The sequence below is a fragment of the Dipodomys merriami genome, unplaced genomic scaffold (assembly GCF_024711535.1).
Source record: "Dipodomys merriami isolate MVZ:Mamm:240054 unplaced genomic scaffold, mDipMer1.0.p SCAF_30, whole genome shotgun sequence".
Lineage (NCBI taxonomy): Eukaryota > Metazoa > Chordata > Mammalia > Rodentia > Heteromyidae > Dipodomys > Dipodomys merriami.
The window spans coordinates 4,784,265-4,807,896 of NW_027204493.1; the positions used below are offsets into that span (position 1 = coordinate 4,784,265).

At 38.0% G+C, this 23,632-nt stretch overlaps 1 protein-coding gene across 2 annotated transcripts in view; it reads left to right on the top strand.

The window, feature by feature from the left end:
- Wdr70 (WD repeat domain 70) overlaps window positions 1-23,632 on the top strand; it is a 214,400-nt gene that overhangs the window by 49,570 nt on the left and 141,198 nt on the right. For both annotated transcript variants that reach the window (XM_070041066.1, XM_070041067.1), the window contains 2 exons: window positions 9,308-9,461; window positions 21,515-21,591. In XM_070041066.1, the coding sequence (XP_069897167.1) occupies window positions 9,308-9,461; window positions 21,515-21,591 (231 nt within the window). The remainder of the gene's footprint in view (window positions 1-9,307; window positions 9,462-21,514; window positions 21,592-23,632) is intronic.

Sequence of the window (23,632 nt, forward strand, 5' to 3'; positions counted from 1 at the left end):
CATTCTCTTAAGCCACAGAGCTTTGTGAGTTATGTCCCAACCCAAAACAAGACCCCAACTCTCTTCATTTCTATGAAGGCTGATTGAAACTGCAGAAGTCCATGGGTAGTAGAAAGATTAAGGAAAGAAGCCATCTTTAGTACATAAAAGTACAAGATGAAAAGCCAGGCACTCAAGGCTCAGGTGTGTAATTCTAGCTACTCAGCAGGCTGAGATCTGAGGATTGTAATTCAAAGCTAGCATGTGCAGGAAAATCCATGAGACACTCTGTTTCCAATTAATCACCAAAAAGCAAGAAAAATGGAGTTATGGCTCAAGTGGTAGAGTAGTAGCCTTGAACACAAAAGAGGGACAGTGCCCAGCTCTGTGTTCAAGTCCAGGACTAGCACACCTACAAAAAAATCACAAGATATGGGGGGCTGGGAAGGTGGCTCAGTGGTAGAGTGCTTGCCTTGCATGCCTGAGGCCCTGGGTTTGATTTCTCAGCACCACATAAGCAAAAAGAAAAAAGCCGGAAGTGGTGCTGTGGCTCAAGTGGTAGAGCGCTAGCCTTGAGCTGAAAAGCTGAGTGACAGTGCCCTCGCCCAGAGTTCAGGCCCCATGACAAGACCCCCCCCCAAAAAAAAATCACAAGATGACATGCCAAGTGCTAATAGAGAAGCTATAGCAACATCTTCAGAAGGTGTAGCTAGATTTTTTTTTTTTTTGGTCATTCATAGAAGCTGAACTCTGAGCCTGGGCGCTGTCCCTCAGCTCTTCAGCTCAAGGCTAGCACTCTACCACTTGAGCTACAGTGCTACTTCCCGCTTTTTTCTGCGTATGTAGTGCTGAGGAATCAAACCCAGGGCCTTATGCACACGAGGGAAGCACCCTACCACTGGACCAACTTCCCAGCCCCTGCAGCTAGATATTTGAAAGATGACTACACTGAATGTATTTTCATTACAGAAAAAAAAATATAGTCATATCAGAAGATGTTACTTAGAACTTTCATGAATAGTGAGATGTCACTGGTTGGCTTTTAAGTTTCAAAGAACAGCCTGACTCCAGTTAGGGGTTGATGTATGTTGAAGTCAGTGGTCATTTACTACTCCAATGTCAGAGTTGTACCAGATCATTGCTCTGTGTTTTTCATACTTCTGGAGGCCGAACGACCAAGAGTAAACTGATGGCTGATTAATTTCTTGATGAAGGCATGTTTGCAGATGGCCATCTTCTTGCTGATTCGTTTTTCTTCCCACACCCCTTCTCTGCTCTATGAAGTTAGAACTTGGTAGGCTATTCTTCCTCTTCTTCTTTCTTTCTAATCTCACCCTCATACTCCACCCTCATTACTTCCTTTATACTTTATTGCTTGCCAAAAACCTCATCTCACAGCACTATCACATTAAGGGTTAGGGCATAATTGCTGATGTGATAGCTTTCCTTGTTTTTGTTTTTGTTTTTTTTCTTTTCATCGTATAATCCCAGTAGATGTTTTAACTTTGCAAAAATTTTATAATTATTTCTAGTGTAAAACATGTATTTTATTCACCTTCTCTGTTTCCATCTCCCTCTCCTTTCCTCCCTCTCTCCTTCCCTTCTTTCCCTTCCATCCCTCCTCATATAACCTCCCCCCCCCCACCTTTCTTTCAAATTGTATGCATTCCTACTACATGGAATGAATAACTACATGTTGAGTATCCCTTATGTGAAAAACTTGGGACAAAGAGTGTTTGATATTCCAGAATTTCTCAGATTTTGAAATATTTACATACAAATGTTGAGATACCCTGTGTATTTGATCTAAGGCCAAACATGAAATCTATATGTGATATATATATATGCATGTACATATATAATATATACATATATAGTGTGTATATATATATATATGATGGCCATAGCTGGGTGTTAGTAAGATATATCTACAAAGTATCTTCTTGATAAACTGTACTTATGCTTTCAAAAATGTCTGCTGGTTGAGCCTGTCCTAACTGAGGTCAACTGTATTGTCTGAGAATTGACTTTGATACTCTAGTTTTTTTGTTTGTTTTGTTTTGTTTTTATGCCAGTCCTGGGGCTTGAACTCTGGGTTTGGGCAATGTCCCTGAGCTTCTTTTGCTCAAGGCTAGTGCTCTACCACTTCAACCACAGCTTTACTTCTGGCTTTTTTTTTTTTTTTTCTGGTTAATTGGAGTGGTTAATGTATTTTTCTTCCTGGGCTGGGTTGGAACCATGATCATCAGATATCAGATCTCAGTCTCTTGAGTAGCTAGAAGTACAGGCATGAGCCACTGGTGCCTGGCTGCTCTGTTTTCTTAGGACTTTGGGTGTTACACATTGATAAGGAAGTAGACAGAAGCAGTAGTGAAAATTTATTATAGAGAAAACAAAGTATGAGTAACTGACGCACTTGAAGACATGTGGCAGCAGAAAGCTTAAATAAATAGTGGGAAGTGTAGAGGTAAATTAGCTGAGCAACAGAAGCAGAAGCAGAATATTTGAATCATACAGTGGCAAGTCAGACTTGAGCAGCAGATACTGAAGAGTAGTTATTTGTGTGTATCCCTCAGTGTGCTCCCTCAGAGCACTTGTCATATTGCTTAAAACTAAGGAATGATAACTCTTTGTGGAGCCTGGATAATAGCTTTTTTAGTATTCTATTGTTTGACTTAATTGGACTTACTTTATTTTGACTAATGGGCTTTTTCACTCATAGCTGGTGTTCTACTACTTGCTCCATGTTTCCAATCTGGCATTTGGCTAGTTAATTGGAGACAGAATTTATTGGACTTTTCTTCTTGGGCTGGCTTTGAACCTCAATCCTCCAAGTCCCAGTTTTCCTCTTAGCTAGGATTACAGTCTTGAGCCTTTGGCTCATTTGACCTTTAAATAACCTCCCTAAGTAAATAAATAGTCCCTAAAGTAAACCAAGTTTTTCTTTGCAATTTGTTGCTTGACAACCCCAATCCTAATAGTCTTCTATTTCTGGACATTTTGTACTTTCCAATATTTGATAATATTTATGCTTCCTGTATTTATAATGACCATTCTTCTGCATGTATATTTTTGATTAAATTACTTTTTAATTAATAAAAATTCACCTTTTATAGTATAAAAATCTTTTTAGGTTAATTTATGGATATCAAGTTATTTGATAGTGGGTAAATAGGATTTTTTTCACATAAATTTTAAAAACTGAATTATGCAGTTGGGTACCAGGGACTCTGGTATCTAAAGGACCATGGTTTAATGCAGAGCTGAGCAGAAAAGAGACTCATCTCCAAAATAACCAGAAAAAAGCTGATTATGGAGGTATGAATTAAAATGATAAGGTGCTAGCTAAATAGGCAGGTAGCTCAAGCCTGAGGCCCTGAGTTCAAAGTGCAATATCACCAACCAACTACCCAACTAACCAACAAACAAGCAAACTGAGCGATAACTTATTTAAGCATCAAAACAATTTAGGTGTGTTAGGCAAGTGCCCTACCCCTGAGCATCATCCCCAGCTCTAAGCATCAAAACATTTTTAAAGTGTGAACATTATTACATCTACTTCATTTTCTTAGATTGTTCTGAGTAGTTTGTGGCCATTAAGAAATGTGCTTGTTTGATGCTCTGTTTGCTGAGTTAAAGACCTTAATGTAAAAGTGCCTCAGATGCTTGTCATTTTTTTTATAATTTTAAGTTAAAACAACATTTAGAAAGTACATCAATCACTGGATACCTTTGGCTATGCTTGTAATTCTAGCTACTCAGGAGGCTAAGATCTGAGGACTACAATTCAAAACTAGCACATGGGCTGGGAAGGTGGCTCAGTTTTAGAGTGCTTGCTTTACATGCATGAGGCCCTAGGTTCCTCAGCACCACATAAGCAGAAAAAGCCAGAAGTGGGGCTGAGGCTCCAGTGGTAGAGCGCTAGTCTACAGCTGAAGAGCTGAGGGACAGCGCCCAGGCCCAGAGTTTAGGCCCCACGACCAAAAAAAACAAAAACAAAAACAAAAAACTAGCACAGACAGGAAAGCCCGTGAGGCTCTTGTCTCCCATTAACTGCCAAAAAGCTGGAAGTGAAGCTGTGGCTCAAGTGGTTGAGTTCTGGCCTTAAGGAAAAACAAAATGGAGCTCAGTGACAGTGTCCAGGCCCTGTGATGTACACAAAAGGAAGGAAGGAAGGAAGGAAGGAAGGAAGGAAGGAAGGAAGGAAGGAAGGAAGGAAGGAAGGAAATATATTGATCATTAGATTATATCTGGATTACTCATCATAGTGTACACATCCCAATAATTTCCACCCCTGTAGAAGAGTCAGCTTATATTATTAATAGTACTTGCAGTGTCCTTCCTAGATACTCCACTGACAAAAAAAAAAAAAAAAAAAAAAGTTATTTCTGTTGGCGTTATACTAGAGAGTGGAATTGCTGGGTCATAGGTAATGCATATGTTCTGCTTTAGAACTTACTAGATTTTGAAAATGATTTCAGTTTATCTGATGTATACTCAACAATAAATACGATACTGCATACTTATCTCAACACTTTGCATTATCAACCTCTTAAATTTAAGATTTTTTTGGTAAATAGGTAGTGATATTGATTTATTTTTAATTTTTCTGATAAGTGGTAAGATTAGATAATTTTCATATATCATTAGGTAGTCATTACCAGTACTGGGGCTTGAACTCAGGGCCTGGGCACTGTCCCTGAGCTTCTTTTTGCTCAAGAGTAGCACTCTACTGCTTGAACCACAGTGCTACTTCCAGCTTTTTCTGTTTATGTGGTGGTGAGGAATTAAACACAGAACTTCATGCATGCTAGGCAAGTACTCTACTACTAAGCCACATTCCCAGCCTAAGAGAATATATTTTTAATAGAATATATCTTTATTAAGAGAATATAAAATAAATTATGGATATGGATAGTTTTTTGTTTCACAGTGCTAGGGTTTGAACTCAGTGTTACACTTGCTATGCAGTTATGGTATCACTTTTGCTATATTCCCAGCCTTTTTTCTTTTGTCATTTTTCATCTTGGGCCTTGTACTTTATGCCTTGGGGCCAACCTCAGACCTCCATCTTCCTATTTCTTCTTTTTTCCCCTCTAGTTCTTTCTTTCTTTCTTTTTTTTTTTTATTGTAAAGATACTATACAGAGGGTTACAGTTACATGAGTGAGGTAATGAGTACACTTCCTCTTTCTTCCTATTTCTTCTTTTTTCCCCTTAGTTCTTTCTTTCTTTCTTTTTTTAAAGGAAAAACAAAAAGAAAAACAAATCTTCCTATTTCTTCTTCCCCTGTAGCTGGAATTACATGTCTGTCCTGGATCTTACCACTTTCATTGGATAAATATAAACGTAAACTTTCTGGATAATTCTGTTTTATTAGCTTACAATAGTTATACAAGGAAGGGGAAATTCATTGTTTTATTTCCACACATGTTTACAGTATATTCCAATCAATTGTACCCTTTCTATCACTCTCTTCCCCCTTTCTAAAACAATTTTAGTATCATTGTTCTGTTATCATGGTTGGAAAGTCCATTGTTTTTTGCATTAATTTTTACATGCTGTGTTTTCTCTCTCTACTAGATTATTAGTTTAATGTCTTTTTTTAAACCATTTTTTTCAATACTTAGTCCAAAGATGGAAAAGGTATATTTTTATAATAGGTTTTAAATTTGATTATAAATAGGTATTGTTCCTACTTTGTAGAGCCCATGAAACATTTGCTGTATAGAATTACATTTATTCTCACACCTACCCTTTTGTAATTGCTCTTTAATCTAATTTTTGTGTATGGGCATATGTAATATATATGCATTTTAAAAATCCTATCAATATTGCCTTGAGTAATTGTAATTGATTGTGATTAATGTATATTCTTTTTTATTTATTTGTTTAATTTTGGCACTTATCCTAGAACTTGAACTCAGGGCATAGGTACTGTGCTTAGCTTTTTTGTTCAAGGCTAGCATTCTACCACTTGAGCCACAGTTCTGTTTTCCACTTTTTGGAGGTTAATTGGAGGTATGAGTCTCACAAACTTTCCTGCCTGGGCTTGCTTTGAACTGTAATCCTCAGATCTCAGCTTCCTGAGTATTTAGGATTACAAACATGAGCCACTGGTGGCCTGGCCATGTTATTCTTTATATTTTTTCTTTTTTTCTTTTTCTCTGCTTTTATTTCTGTTGAAGAACTTCACTTAGTTCCTCTAAAGAAAATTGCCTACTGAAAATTGTTTTAGTTTTTCTTATATTTTTAATTTTGCCTTTATTTTAGTAATTGTTTAATTTTGGCCAGACAATTTTTTTTCTCAGAAACTCTGATGATATCATTGTACTGTCCTCTAGCTTTTGTTATTTTTATTGTTATCTTTTATTTATTTTTTTCTCCTTTGAAATAATGTTTTCTCTCGTCTGGCTGTTTTAAGGTTTTGAGTTTGTGAATTTTCAGCAGTTTTCCTATGATTGCTTAGGTGTTTCCTGCTACTCTTTGGATTTGCAGTACTTCTTGGGCCCAACCTATCATTTTCCCAAAGTTTTGGTAACCACTTCTTCTAATATTGTTTTTCTTCTATCCTTTAAATCTAATGAGAGGCCAGTTTTTCCACATCTCACATGATCTTCTATTTGTTTCTTGCATTTTTCAATTTTTTATTACTATATTTTAGTAATATTTACTGTATTTTCTTCCAATCTTCTAATTCTCTATTACTAAAATCCCATTCATTCTAAATTTCAATTTTTGAATTCCAAAATGTCTATATATTTATTTATGATTACCAGCCCTATGATAAATTCTCTACTTTGTCAATTAACTTTTTAATCAGTTATTTTAAATTCAGTTTCTCATTAATTCACTGTCTGAATCTCCCAATTTCTGTGAAACTGAATTAAAAATTCTTTCTTGTTCACTGAAACTTAGCATTTCCTTTAAATCATCAGTGTATGCAAAAAAAGTTACAGATAAACTTGTAAATTTCAGATGTTTAAAAATTATATTACTAGCCGGGTGCTGGTGGCTCACGCCTGTAATCCTAGCTACTCAGGAGGCTGAGATCTTAGGATCATGGTTCAAAGCCAGCCCAGGCAGGAAAGACTGTGAGACTCCTATCTCCAATAACCACCAGAAAACCGGAAGTGGCACTGTAGCTCAAGTGGTAGAGCGCTCGCCTTGAGCTGAAGAGCTGAGGGACAGCGCCCAGGCCCAGAGTTCAAGCTCCACAACCGACAAAAAAAAAAAAAAAAAAGTAAAAGAAAAATTATATTACTGGGCTGGGAAGGTGGCTCGGTGGTAGAGTGCTTGCCTCACATCCATGAGGCCCTGGGGTTGATTCTTCAGCACTATATAAGCAGAAAAAGCTGGAAGTGGTGCTGTGGCTCAAGTGGTAGAACACTAGCCATGAGCTGAAGAGCTGAGGGACAGTACCCAGGCCCAGAGTTCAGGCCCCACAACCAACCCCCCCCCAAAAAAAATATATATATACATACATATATATATATATTTTTCTGTTGCAGACATATCAAATACTGTTTATGATCATTACTGATTGAACTTATACCAGTTATTAGACCTGCTTCTCAGCCTATTACTTTACTAGTGAAGATTGTAACATATTATGTCACAAATTAAAAAATATATCTTGAGACAGGTGTTCATGGTTAATGCTTATAATCCTAGCTACTTAGGAGGCTGAGATCTGAGGATTGTGGTTCAAAGCCAGCCTGGGCAGGGAAGTTTGTGAGACATTTATACCTGGTTAATCACCCAAAAGCCAGAAGTGAAGTGGCCCTGAGTTCAAGCCCCAGGACTGGTATGCACATGTATGCACATATACCTGCCCATGGTGCCCCCCCCCCCACACTATCTTGTATCTAGCTATTTGCTTATAACTGTTTCTAACTAAATGCCTAATTTATAAAATGAATTTAAAAAGCAGTGCACAAAAAAGTGGTTTACTTGAGGTTGTTGTATCATTTAGTTCATCATTCTGCTCTGTATTCCCTGCCCCCCCATTTCATTCAGAAAAGACAAAAGCCAAAGTCTATTCAGTAGCTTCAGTCGCCCTCCATAGTTTACATTGCTCTACCTGGGGACATTTTGACCTTATCTCCAGCTCCAGTTCATTTTCCTCACTTTGCTCCAGCCCCATTGGGAAAATGCCAGCTACACACTTGCTGCAGGTTCTTTCTAGCAGCTGTTCTCTCTTCTTGGAATACTGTTCCTCAAATATCTTCATAGCTTACTCTGTCACAACTTCCTGACTATATTTAAAATATTTGTTCCTTTCTTCTTAGTGTAAACTCTCAGCCCTTCCTTTTCTAATTTCCCCTATATGCATATTATCATTAATCACATATATTTTGCTTATTTATTAGTTTAGTATTGATATTAGGAGAAAGTATACCAAAGGCACATTTCTGTAATTAGCAGGTTGGGGCTTTAACAACAGTAACAGTCAATTTTGGGAAGCTACTTTCAAGCCCATATGTAACATCCCTGTCACTGTGGCAATTTCATTTATAAGTCTACAGTGATAAAGGGTAGTTGATACTAACTGAACCAAAAAACTTTGTCTGCATGGTTATTCATTGCTGCTTTTGAGGTTGATACTTTCTGGGATTAACATGTTATACAAAGCGCTTCATACTTACCACTTACTTACATGTGTCGAAGTGTACTTTCCCTAATTCTAGATCTTTTATAGGAATTATATTTCTCTTTATTTAGCGCTTGTGCTCATAATGTATTTCTACTTTTTGGACACCTGCTTCACTTTACATGATGTTATAAACATCATGGTCATCTGTACTATATTAAATTGATGTGGCCTAGGTTCAGTTTTAGTGGAGGATGAGTATGAAGAACGGATATTGGATATTGGAGTGAACAAGTGTTAAAACAGACAAAAGTTAAACAGTTCTGTTATGAAGGAGAAGAAAGAGAAGATAATAGGAGTTTCTTATGAAACTGTCAGGGTTGGGATCCAGGATCCTTGGTCAGGAAGACTTTAACTTTAACCATTGTATTCTAAAAGGAGGAAGGAGAGACTCCAGGTATAGATGAACTTATAACATTAGTGGGTGATGATTGAGGCAGTTTATATTTGTATCTTCTGGAAAGAACCAGAACATTCAGAGCCAAAAGAGTGGAAGATACAATGTAGGTTGAGAATTGCTAAGCAAAGTGCGAAAGGAGAACTAATAGGGATAGCTAGTGTGCATTGAGGACCCATTTGAGGTGAAAATTGTCAATTTTGGTAATGTTTACTGTAGTGAAAGTATAAACCTTGTACCCAGTGTCTCACTAAACAACTTTGTTTTTCCTTTGCAAAGCCACCAGATCAAATCATTACAATACAGTAACACAGGAGACATGATTCTTGTTGTATCTGGAAGCTCACAGGCCAAAGTGATTGACAGAGATGGCTTTGAAGTAATGGAATGTATAAAGGGAGACCAGTATATTGTGGACATGGCTAACACTAAGGTAAGCACCAAACCATATTTTAGTGAACTTATACAATGGATTTTCCCTTTCTCTAATCTCTCTCTTCCTCTCCCTGTCTCTGTCTCCCTGTCTCTCCCACTTTTTCTCGCCTTCTCTCTCCTTTCACTAGCAATATTTTAGTGAACTTAATTTACAATGAATTTTCTCCTTCTTTAATGTCTCTCTCTCCCTCCCTCCACTGCCTCTTTTTCTCTCTCCCTCTTCCTCCTCTCCCTCCTCTCTCTTTCTCTCTCTCCCTTCCTATCTCAAACAGAATATTATAGTGAACTTAATTTACAATGAATTTCCCTCTTCTTCAATCTCTCTCCTCCTCTCTTCTTCTCTCCCTGTTTCTCTTTCTCCTTCACTGTCTCCCTTGCTCTCTCTCCTCCTCTTCCTCCCTCCCTCTCTCCTTTCTTCTCTTTCTCTAACAGAATATTTTGATTTACAATGAATATCCTCCTTCTTTAATCTCTCTCTCTCTTTCTCTCTTTCCCTCTCTCCCCCCCATACTTTTCGTGCTTGGTAAGCTGACCACTTGAGCCATACCTCCAACCCTGCCTTTTGCTGCTTTTTGGGAGATGGAATCTAGTCAACTTTGTGCCTGGAGCTTGAGCCATGGTCCTCTGGCTTTTGAGTAGCTAAGATTATAGGCACGAGCCAGCAGTATCTGGCTCCATTCCTCCCCCCCAACCCCCTCTCTTATGTTGTGGGGGCTGAACTCTGGGCCTGGGCACTGTCCCTCAGCTCTTCAGCTCAAGGCTAGTGCTCTACCACTTGAGCCACAGCGCCACTTCTGGCTTTTTTTTGCTTATGTGGCGCTGAGGAATCCAACCCAGAGCCTCATGCATGTGAGGCAAACACTCTACCACTGAGCCAACTTCCCAGTCCCTCCCTTCCTCTTTTTGATCAGGTAGGCTGACTTGGAACTCAAAATTCTCCTGTTGCAGCTTCTCTAGTGCGGGATTATAGATGTGTCTCACCTTACCTGGCCAGCACAGATTTACTAACAAATTGTCTATCATATAATAATTGTAAAAGTTGATATCTTAAGACAATAATAATAATAATAATAATTTTGTGGTTTGATTGAAAGCATTTTCTGTTTTGTATAGGTGTACTTTTCTTATACTTTTATTTTCACTATTTCCTGAAAGCAAATATCATTTACTACTTGTCTGGGAAGCATTACCGATATCTTAATTATAGTCTTTATCTTGAGTATATATTTTTATAAGGAAAAAAAGTAAGGAGATGAGAGGGAGGGAGGGAAGAGGGAGGGAGAGGAAAGGAAGGAGAAGAAGGAGAAGGAGAAGAAGAAGGAGGAGGAGGAGGAGGGGGAGGGGGGGAGAGGGAGAGAGGGAGAGAGAGAGGGAGAAAGAGAGAAATCCTGTAGTTATAGTGTCATCTAAAATTCCTTTATGTAAACCAGAATTTTGGTACAATGCTTCCAATCAAGGAATTTTCCTTTATTGCTCTTCAACTTTTCAACTTTTTGGCACATGCTGTGCCTGAGATTAATAATGGTCTTTTTAGCCTAGAGTCTAGAAATGTGTGACCATGAAGCCAATATAATCTTATAAACCATAACTCTATTACTAATCAACTTTTATTATGTTAAATCCAAAGTTGTTTTAGTAGGCTAATAAGTGAATACTTACAGTAATAATTATGTAATCTCATTATTAGCTTTTCTTTACTGTTGTAATCTCATTATTAACTTTATGAATTTATCTACGGTTGTACTCTTCTCTAGAATTGCCCTTAATCTTTTTGGGTTATATGACAAAGTGAAGAATGTGGATTCAGGGTACTCTAGAGTTTGAAGTTTATAGGGGGAAATTTTTTCATGAGTGGACTGTAATTACAGAAATTAAGAGAGTTATAAGAAACTTTGGGGAAAAATGTTCCAAAGGTATATTTATTTTTAAATAATACATGTAGTCACTCTGATGACTAGCCATTCCAAAAAATTTGGAGATGAAATATATTAGTCATATCTTTTTATTGGTAAATGTTTTCCTAAGAAGTAAAATATTTAACATTTGTCAAATAACTGAGTTCTAGGTATATATTTTTTCTCTAAACAATTTAACTGATGGTTTTAATCATAGACTGTGATTTGAGGTACTTTGTATATCTCTCCATTTTCTGAATAGTTGAACATTTTATGTAATAGAAACTGGCTCTTCCATTTTGGTATGTTTCTATCATATGTTTCCTAACATATGTTACTATGTTATGTTTTTTTTTTGGGGGGGAATCTTAAATTGTGGCAAAACAGACGATTCTAATCTTACTTTGTACTTTTTTATGCTTTGATGTTACCTATTTCCTTAGTGATCCATGACTGATATTTTTGTTTTATTTTATTTTTATGTTGACCCTAGAGCTTGAACTCAGGACCTGTGCTCTTTTATTTAAGTTTACAGCTTTACCACCAAAACTCCACTTCTGGCTTTTTGTGGTTAATTGGAAATAGAGTCTCTTGGAATTTTTTAGCCTGAGCTGGCTTTCAACTGTGATCCTTAGATCTTGGCCTCCTAAGTAGCTAGGATTTCAGGTGTAAACCACTGGCACCCTGTTCCCATGACTGCTTTAAAAAGGGAATTCAGGCTGGGAATGTGGTTTAGTGGTACAATGCTTGCTTAGCATGCATGAAGTCCTGGGTTCCATTCCTCAGTACCACATAAACAGAAAAGGCTGGAAGTGGTGCTGTGGCTCAAGTGGTAGAGTGCTAACCTTGAGCAAAAGAATCTCAGGGACAGTGCCCAGGCCCTGAGTTCAAGCCCTAGGACTGGCAAAAAAAAAGGGGGGGAATTCAATGTAGAAATAAAGATCTGGGTCCTTGTTTATATTCATTTCTGCTGCCGTTTTATTCTTTCTAGACCTGAAGATAGAGCAAGTTGGATAAACCAACTAAAGCCAAAACAAATATATTTAAAGATCATAAGTGCAAATGGACAGATCTGGTTTTATTTTGACTTCATAACATTTTCCAATTAAATAGCTTTTATTGTAGGTAGAATTTTAAGATGAATCCTCCAGGTTTCTTTCCTTCCCTTCAAATGTGGATTTGAATTAAAGACAGAGTATCTTTAGCAAATCCACCTAATCAAATCTGCAATTCAATGGTTTGGTGGCATAATTGTAATCCAAGCTACCCAAGTGGAAGGAGAATTTTGATTTTGAAACCCATCTGAACCACATTGCAAGATGGCTTCTTTAAAAAAAAAAAAAAAAGATTCCTGGCCAAAAAAAAAAAAAAAAAAAAGTGTGTGGGAAGAATTTGATATTAATAATCTATTGCTGGTTTTGGAACTGGAATCAGCACTTGAGTGCTGAATTTGGATATTAGTTAAAGCTGTACCTAAGTAAAATGTTAAGACCACTTCTTGCTGTGCACAGTATGTGTGTGTGTGTGTGTTTTGTGGGTTTAAACTCAGAGCTTTGATTTTATTGGAACTCTCTTTCTGTCTCTCTCTGTCTCTATCTCTCTGTCTCTGTCTCTCTCTGTCCCTGTCTCTTTCTGTCTTTTGTCTCTCTCTGTCTTCCTCTCTGTCTCTCTCTCTGTCTGTCTCCGTCTCTATCTCTCTCTTTCTGTGTCTCTCAATCCATAATAAACCTAGCAGGGATGACAGGCATTCTCTATCCACATGTAGCTTTTTCTGTTGAGATATTGTCTTAGAGAGTTATTTTTTTCCCCCTCAAATCAGGCCTGAATCACAATGTAAGTCTTTTTTTTTTTTTAATTTTTTTTTATTGTAAAGATACTATACAGAGGGTTACAGTTACATGAGTGAGGTAATGAGTACACTTCCACCTCCTCTTGAACATTGTTACCCCCTCCATTGTTTTCCCCCTACCATCCCCTCCCTCCCTCCCTTCCCCAAGGTTCTTTTTTTTTTTTTTTTTTTTTTGATTGTGATTACTTAATTTCCGGAAATTCACAGTATTGTGGAATAATGATGCTCATTTAAAGTCACAAGTTCATTCTAACTTTCCTGGAGCAAATTGTCTATCACAGTCTGTAATATATAACGGTGCTCATATGTTATATACCATATATATGATCAGCAGCATGGGGATATTTAGTAGTGGTTCAACCAGATGAGTGGGAGTTCTTTGTTTCTTAAGTCCTGTTAGTTTTGTCATATCACCTAACATTTTGGATTCATCATCCACTTATCAGGGAGACCATGTACTGTTTGTCTCTTCGCTCTTGGCTTACCTCGCTCAACATGATTCCTTCTAGCTCCATCCATTTCCCTGCAAATGCCATTATTTTGTCATTTCTAATGGCTGCATAATATTCCATTGTGTATAGATACCACAATTTTTGGATCCATTCATCTGTGGTGGGGCATCTAGGTTGTTTCCATATCCTAGCTATTGTGAACAGTGCTGCAATAAACATGGAGGTGCACGTGTCCTTGTATATTGGTTCCTGTTGTTCAGGGTAGATGCCTAGAAGTGGTATGACTGGGTCGTAAGGGAGGTCAATCTTTAGCTTTCTAAGGACCCTCCAGACTGCTTTCCAAAGTGGTTGTATGAGTGTACATTCCCACCAGCAGTGTAATAGCGTTCCTCGTTCTCCACATCCCCTCCAGCATTTGTCGTTGGCTGATTTGTGGATGTGGGACATTCTGACTGGGGTAAGGTGGTATCTCAGGGTTGTCTTTATTTGCATTTCCTTCACCACCAGGGATGATGAACATTTCCTCATGTGTTTCTTTGCCATTTTTATTTCTTCATTTGAGAAGTCCCTCTTTAGTTCCCTTGCCCATTTAGTAATTGGTTTGTTGGGTTTGGGAGGGATTAGTTTCTTGAGTTCCCTGTATATACAGGATGTTAACCCCTTGTCTGATATATTGCTGGTAAATATTTTTTCCCAGTTAGTTGGTTGTCTTTCTATCTTGGTTGCGATAGCTTTATCTGTGCAGAAGCTTTTTATTTTAAGGTAGTCCCATTTGTCAAGTCTCTCTCCAATTTGTTGTGACCCTGGGACTCTGTTCAGGAAGTTCCTTCCTGTGCCTATTAGTTCAAGTGTCTCTCCTACAATGTAAGTCTTTTTTATATAACCAGGATGACAGACATGAGTCAACCATATCTTCAGCTCAGCTTTCTTATTGCTTAGTAAAATCTGAGTATAAAAGGTAAGTTCAAGAAAGTCTTATTCAAAGACTAGACAATTTAGTTATTATTTAGCCTATCCATATGGCAGAAGATTCTAACATAATTTGCTTCTGAAAATATGCCATAGAGAAAAAGAGTCAAGGGATGGGTCTTTAGTACATCATAAAGACTTAGAATAGCTGTTGATGTTTGTGAGAGAATTAGTACCCAAAGAATTTGTGGGGGTATTAAGAGCTTCTATAAATTTTCGGCCAGGAGCTAGTGGCATATACCCCTAGCTACTTAGGAGGCTGAGATCTGAGGGTTATGGTTTGAAGTTAGTCTAGGCAGTTAAGTCCATGAGAATCTTATCTCTTATTATTCACCAGAAAAGCTGCAAGTGGAGCTGTGGCTCAAGTGGTAGAGCATTAGCCCTTAGCAAATAGCTCAGGGTCAGTACCAGCCCCTGAGTTCAAGCCCTAAAACAGGCACCAAAAAAAAAAAAAAAAAATGTGGAGATGATCGTTTTGTGTATTCACATGCCTTACTAAGAACCCTAGGTGTGTTAATAGAATATAGTGATTGAGGAGGTAGAGTGGGAAGTTATTCTGGAATAAAAGTTCTTTATTACAAGTAAAACAAAAAACATTTAGGGTTGTATATAGATGTTGATTGAAGTTTAGGATATTGAAAATTGAAAAAGTTAGTAAATTGAAAGATAGATGTTTTATGAGGGCCTACATCTAAAGTCTAACATATCCAGTGATAAATACTTGCTAAGTAAGGAAATATCAAGAGTGCATGATTTCAGAAGAAGAACCATTTACAGTAATGGCAGAATTAGCCATAATTAGGGCTGGTGATAATTACTAGGTCAAAGAAGAATAGATTTCTCTTTGAGGTGTTCAAATGAACATTAATATTACTCAAATTAGAAATACTTGGCCTTTAGAGTTCTCGATTCATAGAAGCAATGGACATAAGTGTTGAGCTGCAACAAGAGTGGGCAAACAGTGATCTATGGGTCAAATCAAACTTCCATTCTCTTTATAATTAAAAGTTTTCTTGGAACATAGCCATATTCATTAATTTCCTATTGTCTGTAGTTCTTTTTGTGTTCTAGAGGTAGAACTGAGAGGTTAGAAGTTACAGCAGAGACCAGATGACCTTCAAAGCCTAAAATACCAACTTTTTTTTCCCCCAGTACTGAGACTTGAACTCAGGATCTTACATTCTCATTTAGCTTTTTCACCCAATGCTGGCTTTCTGCCACTTGAGCCACACTACCAATTCCAGCTTTTTGCTGATTATATGAAGATAAGAGTCTTATAGAATTTTCTGTCTAGACGAGCTTTGAATCTATCCTCATATCTCGATCAGTCTAAGTAGCTAGGATTACAGATGTGAGCCACCAGTGTCCTGTGACATGACTGACACCTTAGATTAAAAAAAAGCTAGTTCTCAAATTAAAACTATAAACAAAACCAGCAAAAAATTTTTGTCACACAAAATTTTGTGATAATTTTAAGAGATTTAGTGATTACTGAATGTTTGTGAAAGAACTTTAAGAACTTTTGGATGGGAATTGGTAGTGTATTCTTTCTGCCTATTAGCTTTTCATAGAAGTTGGCTGTTAGTTAGCTCACCATATCAAACACATGGGCACTTTTCACTTTTTGGGTCATACAGACTCATCTCAATTTGCGAATACAAATGATACCCCCATCCCCAATACGTAGCTGTTTCATGGCTGTTGTCTGGGAAGGCCACAATAGTATGAATAGTTAAGTACATATTAACGTGTGTGTGTGTGTGTGTGTGTGTGTGTGTGTGTGTGTGTGTGTGTGTGCGTGCGTGTACAGCAAATACTGGTCATGGATAGAAGCAATAGTTGCTTAATTCTTTCAGGCAATTTCCAGTTAAGGGCTGTTAAATAAAAGAAACATTTCCCCCCCCAGAAGGGCTATGTTTACATAAAGTAGCCAGGTTGGGGAGAGAAAAACTAGTTTATGAAAAAGTGTTTTAGTCACTAACTGGTTTTTAGTAGGTGTCACTTTAAATTTTTTCCAGTAATGTTAACCATGGTACTGAATCTATTTAGATCCATTTAAGAATCCTTATTTGAACTTCATTTTGTTATGACTAATTTTGGTCACTGTTTTAACACAGGGGCACTTAACATTCCCATTGCCTTTGTCATGTTCCTCTCTTTACAAACAAGAGACAACATTCAGTCTTTTGGATTTTTTTTCCAGTGTAATCTACTATTTGTGTTCTTATTCTGACTACCCAACAGCTAAGGTGTTTCTTTCTGTTAACATCAAGAGTCATTTTCTTTTGGTCCTCCTAATATTTTTTTTTAATGTTCTGATAAGGTATTTCAGCTCTCAAGAACAAGTATCAGTAAAAAAATTTTTTTTTTTTTCTGAAGCTTGCCTCCAAGACCGTGGGCTAGGTAAGATATTGTATTGGTATTTGAATAAAGAAAAAGAAATATGGTACAAAAGACTGAAATGAGTAACAACCATCTATAGACTCCCTGAATATGGGAGTAAGGAGAGTGAATTGGTAAAGTTAGGACTCAGTAGGAGGTAAACTGTGTTTCAGATTATGACACCAAGCAGAGATGGCAGTGGAGAATGAGAGTGTAGAATAGTGTTGCTAGATTTGGAGGCCAACGTAGTTTAGGATCTGAATTCTCAAGTGCTGTGAATGTCTTGTAGTTAAAAGGGTATCTGGCCTGTAGTTAGATATTTAATAAACAAATCAGATCAGATAATCTGTTAACTACTAATCATGAAAAATTATTTTCTCATGTAACAGTACTGAAATATCTGGGAATATGTATTTTCCAATCCCCCCTTATTCCTCACCTCATATACAAAAATAAACTCAAAATGCAGAACTAGAACAAATCGTGTTAAGTGAGATAAACCAAGATCAGAGAGATAAACAGCATATATTCTCTCTGATATGTGGAAGTTAGATCTGAAACGCACTGGGATATAACAAAATACACAGGATTCTGGATAATCATGTACAGTAAAACCAAAAGAGGATAGTTTTAGGAGACAAGCCCAAAGGTACAATACCTATGCACCTCTTAACATTTATCTAAAATAATATACATACTGAAAGAAAGTCTTAAGATATGGAAATAAAATTTTTTTATTGTTTTTTTCTAATGATTCTGTATTCTTTATATACAGTATATTCATATGTATATCTGCAGTAGGATGGGGGGACACAGAACTTGAGGAAAAAGGGTAAAAAAGTACAGTAGTAGGAGCCACCAGCGCACAACTCATAGGTGGAGATGGGAAGGAGAGAATGAGGGAACAGAAGACACTGTAAGAAAGGAAATGTAGGAGCTGGGAAGGTGGCTCAGTGGTAGAGTGCTTGCCTTGCATGCCTGAGGCCCTGGGTTCCATTCCTCAGCACCACATAAGCAAAAAGAAAAAAGCAGAAGTGGCGCTGTGGCTCAAGTGGTAGAGTGCTAGCCTTGAGCTGAAGAGCGGAGGGACATCACCCAGGCCCAGAGTTCAGGCCCCACGACCAGACCCCCCCCAAAAAAAAATTGTAGAAAGGAAATGTACTTTTTAAGTACATTTTTGCAGTTTTCAGCATAAAGGTTCTGAATATACTTTATTGGATTTATACCTATATATTTTATATCTCTCGAGCTGTGTTTTTAAATTCATCTGCATAATGGAAACTGGTAAGTTTTCTATTAGTAGGTGGACTCCTATATCATTATGTAATTAAAAAATATTCTGGGGGCTAGGAAGGTGGCTCAGTGGTAGAGTGCTTGTTTTGCACGCATGAGGCCTTGGATTCGATTCCTTAGCACCACATAAACAGAAAAAGCCAGAAGTGGCTCTGTGGCTCAAGTGGTAGAGTGCTAGCCTTGAGCTGAGGAGCTGAGGGACAGCGCCCAGGCCCAGAGTTCAAGCCCCACAACTGGCAAAAAAAAACCAATAAATAAACATGGCCCAATGATTAATCTTTAAAAAAAAAATTCTGGCTGAGTGCCGGTGGCTCGTGCCTGTAATCCTAACTACTCAGGGTGCTGAGAACTGAGGATTGTGGTTCAAAGCAGGTGTAGGCAGGAAAGTCTGAGACTCGTATCTCCAATTAACCACCAGAAAACTGGAAGTGGCGCTGTGGCTCAAGTAGAGTGCTTGCCTTGCACTGAAGAGCTGAGGAATAGCACCCAGGCCCAGAGTTTAAGCCCCACGACTGACCCCCCCACCCCCCAAAAAAATTCTTGTGATTTTTCTTATTCTGATTTCTACTTTGTATGGTTAATATATCCATTCCAGTTGTGTGTGTGTGTGTGTGTGTGCGCGCGCGCGTGCGTGCGCGTGTGTGCGTGAGCGCGCCAGTCAGGTGTTGTCCCTGTCTTTTTCTTCAGTGCTAGCACACTACCCCTTGAGCCTCAGCTCTACTTGTGGCTTTTTTTGTAACTAATTGGAAAAAAGAGTCATACACTTTCCTGCACAGGCTGGTTTGGAACTGAGATCCTCAAATCTCAGCTCCTTGAATAGCTAGGATTACCAGATGTGAGGCACTAGTACCTTTCCACTCTAGCTTTTTAAAAATGGTTTTATCTGTGCATCTCTTAAACAATCTGTCCAACTATATTTATTATGTGTGTACAATGTGCAAGGTAGTTCTAGGCACTGGGAATTGGGTTCCAAAACATTTCCCTCATGGAGTTGACATTGTAGTGTTGTGATAGCAAATATATAGAATATCCCTTATATGAAATGCTTGATGTCCAGCCCTGTCATAGAAGTTAATAAGACTTTCATTTAAACCAATTTAAAAAAAGGTAGGCGTGGTATGTGAGTCTATTATTCAGGTTACTCAGGAAGTATAAATGGGATGATATTGGTCAAGCCTAGACAGGGCATAAGCTTGAGACTATTTATTTATTTAAATTTAATTTTATTGTCATGGTGATGTACAGAGGGGTTACAGTTACATATGTAAGGTAGTGAGTACATTTCAAGGGAATGGGGTATGGCTTAAGTTGTAGAATGCCTGCAAACAGTTTCAAAGCCCGAGTTCAGAGCTCACTCCTTCAATAAGTGTGTATTTGTGTATGTGTGTTTTCAAAATCTATCCAATCCTTTTAGTCCTTTTATTTGCCAGTACTGGAGTTTGAACTCAGAGCCTCTTCTTTGCTTGGCTGGTGCCAAGCAAGCCACAACTCCTGTCTGCTATTAAATTCTTAACACTTTACTGTGTGTTCCTAGTTGAAGTTTATCCATTTCACATGACCAACATTAGTATTTCCCAGCTAGCCATGTTTCTCCTTTTCTTCTTTCTCCTTTTCCTTTTTTCCTTCTCTCCTTTCCTCCCTTCTGCTTACCTTTCTCCTCATCCTACCTACCACCCTACACCCATCTCCTTGTCCCTTCTACACCCTTCTCTTCCCTTTCTTCTCCCTTCTCATCATCTCACTATGTAGCCCAGACCTTGAATTCCTGATCTTTCTGTCTCAGACCTGTGAGTGCTAGGTTTACAATCAGAGATCATTGTGTTAGCTTATCTTTTAAAATTTACCTGAAACTTCTTAATTTCATCATTAGTTTATAATGTTAGTTTTATTATTTTCTGATGCCCTAAGTCTTCCATACTGGAAACCTTTAACCTTGCTTTATCTACTTAATATATTCATATTACCTTTTCAGTGCTCTCTTAGTTTCTGACACAACAAATACTCCATGTCCCTCCTATCTCTTCTTTTTAAGTCCCAGCACTGTAATCAGTCATTTCTCTAAAAAGCTCTTATTTGTGGAGAATGATTGTTAGAATCCTGTATGTTGTGCTGTCATATTGCTTTGAGTATAGTTTTTTATGTGCTTTATATTTTGAAGAGCTAATTTTTCAGAATTATTTAGTGATTTAAAGTACTTCTCTTAGACTCTTCTCCCCTCCTCCTGTCCTTTCTCCTCCTCCATCGCTCCCTCTCTTCTCATCTCCTCCCTCTTTCCCTCCCTCCCCTTCCCTCCCTCCCTCCCTCCCTCCCTCCCCCTTCCTTCCTTCCTTCCTTCCTTCCTTCCTTCCTTCCTTCCTTCCTTCCTTCCTTCCTTCCTTCCTTCCTTCCTTCCTTCCTTCCTTCCTTCCTTCCTTCCTTCCTTCCTTCCTTCCAGGGGTTGATCTCAGGGCCTAAGTGCTGTCCCTGGGCTTTTGTGCTCAAGGCTAATGCTCAAGGCCAGTTGAGCCACAGCTCAACTTTTAACTTTTTTGGTGCTTAATTAGAGATAAGAGCCTCATGGACTTTGCTGCCCAGGCTGATCTTGAACCATGATCCTCAGCTCTCAGCCTCCTGAATAGCTACCAGCATTTGGGTCATATTTGTTTTCATAGATGCATTATTAAGATTTTTGACACATTTTTAGGAAATACGGATTTACCCCTACCTCTCCTTATCTTGTCTTTGCTGTGCTTCTATTTTTCTTAATTTCCAATGAAGAAAAGAGTCATGGTCTTTCAAGATGGTCTTTCTCTTGGGTTTAGGGTTTTACCTGTTTGTTCTTTCCCTCCCTCCCTCCCTCCCTCCCTCCCTCCCTCCCTTCCTTCCTTCCTTCCTTCCTTTTGAGAGCATGTCATTTCCCCTCTTATTTCCCACATTGCTAAGTCAGGTAATCGATGTTACAGTGCTTTTCAGCTAAGTACTGTGTTGATTCCTTCTATGGGCAGGAAATAGTATATAAATGAATTAAACTAAGTGAAGTAAAGCATTTTATAGTATTAAATTAGAATGAAAATAGTAATTAGTTTGTAATTGAAATGACTAGTTTTTGAGATAACTAAAAAGTTTTGCTTTTAAATGTTAAATATTAGTTGTTAGTCAGGTCCCCTGCCTTTTTTTTTTTTTTTTAAATCTTTTAAAATCTCTTTTGTCCCTTTGTTTTTCTTTTTTTAAGGGTCACACAGCAATGCTTCATACTGGCTCATGGCATCCCAAAATTAAGGGAGAGTTTATGACTTGCTCAAATGATGCGTGAGTATTGTTGACAATTTATCTAATACATTGATTATATTTTAGGATTTTTAACATTCTTTTGTAACAGTACTGTTAATAAAGTAGGAAATAGAGAATTAGTTTATGTAGTGTTTATGTATTCTTTGGTTTTAGCTCAAAGTATAATATTTACTGAAATATGGACACTGTGAAAATGAGAATTGTTGGGCTGGGAAGGTGGCTCAATGGTAGAGTGCTTGCCTTGCATGCATGAGGCCCCAGGTTCAATTCCTCAGCACCACATAAGCAAAGAAAAAAAAAAAGCCAGAAGTGGCGCTGTGGCTCAAGTGGTAGAGTGCTAGCCTTGAGCTGAAGAGCTGAGGGACAGCGCCCAGGCCCAGAGTTCAGGCCCCACAACCGGACCAAAAAAAAAAAAAAAAAAAGAGAATTGTTATAAATTGTCATAAAGGAGGAGTGTTATACATTAAAGTAGAGTTTATACAATGGATTAGGTTCATGCTAGTAAATAGACCCAACTGATTTTCAGCCGGGCACTGGAGTCTCATGTCTGTAATCCTAGCTACTCCAGAGGTTGAGATCTGAGGATCATGGTTCAAAGCCAGCCCAGGCAGGAAAGTCCATGAGACTCTTATCTCCAATAAACCACTCAGAAAACCAGAAGTGGTGCTGTGGCTCAAGTGGTAGAGTGCTAGACTTGAGCTGAAGAGCTGAGGGACAGCACCCAGGCCCAGAGTTCAAGACCTACAACCAACCAAAAAAAAAAAAAAAAGACTGATTTTCATCTGAAGTGAAAATATGTACCATTTCTCTTTCTTCATGCTATACAAGTTAGGCTTTTTCAGCTCTAGCTCTACATCAGGTTTATTTAACTTTAACCATTGGTTCCATTATAAATATTAGATTACCTCTTAGAGAAACCTGCCAGTAATAAATTCTGATAACTTGTAGTTTTACTTTTTCTTAGCCTTAGACTTAAAGTATTAGTTATGGCTTAGCTGCAAAAAGATCAGTCCAGGTGCCTGATTTATTCAGTAAATTAGCATGTACATTAGGTGCTGTATTCACTGAGTGATCTAAATCTCTACCATCATAGGGCTGCTATTCTAGTGGAAGGGAGTGTTGGGAAATAGACAAGAAACCAAAAATCATATACCTAGTGACCTTTATTTCATCATATTTTCTTTGAAGAAAAGAGGGAAAGGACCAAAAAAATAATAAAGGGACATTTTGGGGACAGTTGAGGATTTTTTTTTTGTCATGGGGCTTGAACTCTGGCCCTGGAGACAGTCCCTCAGCTCTTCAGCTCAAGGTGAGTGCTCTACCATTTGAGCCACAGCATGCACTTCTGGTTTTCTGGTGGTTAATTGGAGATAAGAATCTCATGGACTTTCCTGCCCAGGCTGGCTTTGAACCGTAGTCCTCAGATCTCAGTCTCCTGAGTAGCTAGGATTACAGGTGTGAGCCACCAGCACCTGGCAGTTGAGGAAATTTTAATGTGACACATTGATTACAAAAGTGTCTACAAGCCGGGTACTGGTGGCTCATGCCTATAATCCTAGCTCAAGTGGTAGAGCATCCGACTTGAGTTTAAGAGCTAAGGACAACACCCAGGCCCAGAGTTCAATTTAGAAGATATTAGGTAATAATTAGGAGAGAAATACAATGAGAAATGCAAGTAACCTTATAGCCTAATAAATATAGTATTTTTGTACAAGTAGTTAATGAAAATACAGAAGTGACAGACTGTTATCATATATCTGATGCTGGTTGTAATTGTGCCATTTTAACTTTAAAGTTTTTCAAAAATGAAAAGTTGGGAACAGGTGTTCCTAACATTGTTTAGTATGGATGTCATTCTCCACCAGTACCTTTAAAAAAAGATTTATAGAAAGCATAGAAAAAGCATCATAAAAAAATTAGTTTTTTGTTTTGTTTTGCCTATTTAGTCAAGTATTTTTCTTCAGTGTATTTTCTTTTTCCTCTTTCTTTTCTTTTTCTTCTTCTTCTTTTTTTTTGCTAGTCATGGGGCCTGAACTCTGAGCCTGGGTACTGTCCCTCA